Consider the following 3,254-nt stretch of genomic DNA (forward strand, 5'->3'; position numbering starts at 1 on the left):
TAGTGGTCAAATAGCTTTAAAATTTATCAATATGAGATCAAGAATGTGTTTTGCCTCCCTGTAAAATCCAGCGAAGTGGTTACATGAAAAATGAAGGCCAAGCGATGCGCAGATCTACGCGAAAAAACAGAGGACACAGGTCGTGTGGATGCAAGCACCACCAAAAGATGTCTAATGAAATTATGAACCCCTTTGCCAGCCTTGGCACAAACACTAATAGCAATCGAGACTAGTTCGCAAGCAGATCTGGACCTTTCATAGATCGATTCATGTTCCACTCCACCATTCCATATTAAACCACAATACCCACCACCATAAGCCTATCTACTTGTCCTCGACATTGAGCTACATATAAAGACAATACAATTTGAATCAAATCCTCTCTACCTTCTGTGCTTTCACAATTGGGTTTGCCTTGGCTATAGCTTCTCTGCCTGCTGATTTGTAATCAAAAGGGCACCCATGCTTGTCAGAGTATCGGTGCGACGCACAAAAGATGTTCCCACAACGACACTTAAAACCCAATAGCCCCATTCTCTTCTTGCAAGTGAGACATCTGTTTGTGTTTTGCCTCCGCGCAGCAGGTAGCAAATCTTTGCTAAGCAAAGAGTCTGGTAAGAGCAAAGCTGCAATAGGTGCCAGATCTGTAGTGGAAGGGCGCTTAGCAGTAGCATGTGACCGCGAGCTCGAAGGGCTCACTGACTCCACCAAGCCAGTAGAAATCGGTGAAATCTCACCCATTACCGAAGACGGAAGAGCTATTTGAGCCTTAAGGGGTTCGACAGATGCAGGCAATGAGAGTGAAAAGGGAGATTTTGCACAGGACTTCTCAGATCCGACAGGAGAGAGATGCACCGGAGTTGTGGCGGACGCAGAGGTGATTATAGATAACTCAGAGGGGCTCCCTTGCTTCTTCAAGGTGAGTTCTCTGTAGCACTTAGAGCAGAGATTCATGGTGGCGGCACAGCCAAAAAAACCGCAATTGTTTGGGCAGAGCACAAGGCCCTCTTGCTGCTGGCACCCACTTCCCTCTGCCGTGTCGCAGTTCCAGCTTTCTTGAGCCATGGGCGGCACCAGCAGATACACACGCACAAACAGGGACAACAAGGGGTCCTGCTCTATCAAGAGACGCCCACACTCTGCAGACAGGGAAGAGGGCAGTACCCAGGACAAGAGATTAACAGAAATCGTGAGCTGAAAAGCAAAGCAGTGCCTAGAACAACAGATCGACAGAAATGATGTGCCAGGAAGAGAAGAAAATGGTGTGTGCGCGTATGCAGGAACAGAAACGGGGGAGTTTCTTAGCGAACCTGATAAGCTAAGCTCGGCAACAGGCTTAAAAAAAGAAAGAGGAGGCCTGGGACGGATAATGGGCGGTTGTTGGGGAAATAACGCGAGGCGTGTTGTGTGTGTAGCGCAAAGCAGAGCACGGAGAGTGATGAGCCCTCCGGCTATGGCGAATGCTCTGTGCAGACCGAGGGGAAGAGGAGAAAAAAGAGGAAAACAAGAAGGAAATGTGGGCGGCCACACCGTCCACACTTGGAAGGTTGGGGGGAGGGGGGGGGGGGGGGGGGGGGGGGGGTGTGGACACAGAGAGGGAGAGGACACAGAGAGGGAGAGAGAGAGAGAGAGAGAGAGAGGTTCCTGCGTGCGAGTGTCCCAGCTAGGCCGCAATTATTGGCATCCGCTTTCCACACACACCCACCAACCATCGCCCACTTGACCTGATGCCTTCCCATTTGCCCACTCGTACAGACGTGTGTGGGAGAGAAAGATCCACCGATATACAATATTGGCAATGAATAAGATGAATAAGATGGTGTCCCTCATGGAGCTTTGTGTTGTCAATAAAAATTTGGAACGCAAGGGCATACGCTCTCTCTCTCTCTCTCTCTCTCTCTCTCATGTCACAAGAATCTAATCTAATCTCCTATAATATAACTCATGTCAAAGACAGTGGTGTGTATCACACGTGAATGTTGAAGAAACTACACTAGTTTGATGTGGTTGAAATATGATTCGAGGGGCATCAAAGCAGGCCTCTAGCATTTATTCAGCTAGATGCCAACGTTACAAAATTCATTACAACCTTGCAAAAATAGTCTATACTAGTACGGCCAGTCGTCTTTGACGGCTTCTCTCTCTCTTTCTCTCCCCCTCTTTATCGCGTGCACATGAGCTTGTCTTATTTTTAAACTTTCGCCTTCATGTCGGAGATTTCGACACGTGTAAAGGGCTCTCACTTCCGCCATATTATGTTAGTATAGATGCAATGTATTTCCTCTAAGATGGATGCAAAAGAAGCCCTTTCTGTTTGTGCTCTAACCTCTCAAAAGGAAGGTTCATAGTGAAGACTCATGAACATGCGGAAGAGGCTATGTGAGGAAGTTCATGTCCCATCTCGCTTTGTGTGCAACATGTAACACTTCACAAACAAATTCTTATCTCTTGAGATTTATTTCATGTTTATTTCAAACACTATACATACGTATAATGCATGCATACATACATACATAACTGGTAGACCTGACACACTCCCAATCTTGACAGATGGGGTGTCACGTGAGGCTATTTTTCACACCTCGCTTCCTCCCCCAAAATGCCTCTCTCTCTCTCTCTCTCTCTCTCTCTCTCTCTCTCTCTCATTGATGTCGTTTGTCAAGTCCTCTAGAATTGCAAAAAGAGGTTACAATGTAGCTTAAGGGAAATCGTAGGCATCAATGAATTGTGGATCCATGTACACTGGCATGGTGAATGTAGCCTTCAATATCTCAATGCATGTAGCAGACAATTGAGTGTAGCCTCATGCTTGGTTTATAATATTATGACAATTTGTTTTCATTGCGGTGATGAATGTGGTTGTATTCAGGCTAAAGCTAACTAGTTTGATCAAGTTGTCTTCTTTCGTGGAAGCGTAGGATGTCTAATGTGGTGAATGAGGAATCTTTATTGTGGAATGGAAGTATTTTTTGCATAGGTACTATATTTTGATGAGGATCGTATTTGCTTGAAGCCGGTTTCCCTTCCAAAAGGACTTGTACTATAATCCTCTCAAAAAAGAGCTTTGTTACAATACATGTTTGTGCTCTTATGGAGCCTTGCTTGAATCAAGAAGATGGTGTCTTCAACTGAATTGATATTCCATGTACACTTGTCCATGGGCAAGCTCTTAGCATAGCTTAGTAATAGAATAGTAGAGATGAGGAATAAGAAACTTTCATTAACTTGAATTTACATTCATAGCCAAGAGTTTG

At 45.3% G+C, this 3,254-nt stretch overlaps 1 protein-coding gene across 1 annotated transcript; it reads right to left on the reverse strand.

Moving 5' to 3' along the window:
- Nucleotides 1-1,473, reverse strand: LOC147441963 (zinc finger A20 and AN1 domain-containing stress-associated protein 4-like). Its single transcript, XM_086528350.1, has 2 exons — nt 1,311-1,473; nt 1-1,139 (listed from the first exon to the last, which is right to left on the reverse strand). The coding sequence occupies exon 2, from the start codon at nt 1,063-1,065 to the stop codon at nt 373-375; it is 693 nt and encodes a 230-aa protein (XP_086384476.1). The 5' UTR covers nt 1,066-1,139; nt 1,311-1,473; the 3' UTR covers nt 1-372.
- Between the last annotated feature and the right edge of the window lie 1,781 nt (nt 1,474-3,254).

The sequence above is a fragment of the Adiantum capillus-veneris genome, chromosome 14 (genome assembly GCF_014529385.1).
Source record: "Adiantum capillus-veneris isolate H3 chromosome 14, ASM1452938v2, whole genome shotgun sequence".
Classification (NCBI taxonomy): domain Eukaryota; kingdom Viridiplantae; phylum Streptophyta; class Polypodiopsida; order Polypodiales; family Pteridaceae; genus Adiantum; species Adiantum capillus-veneris.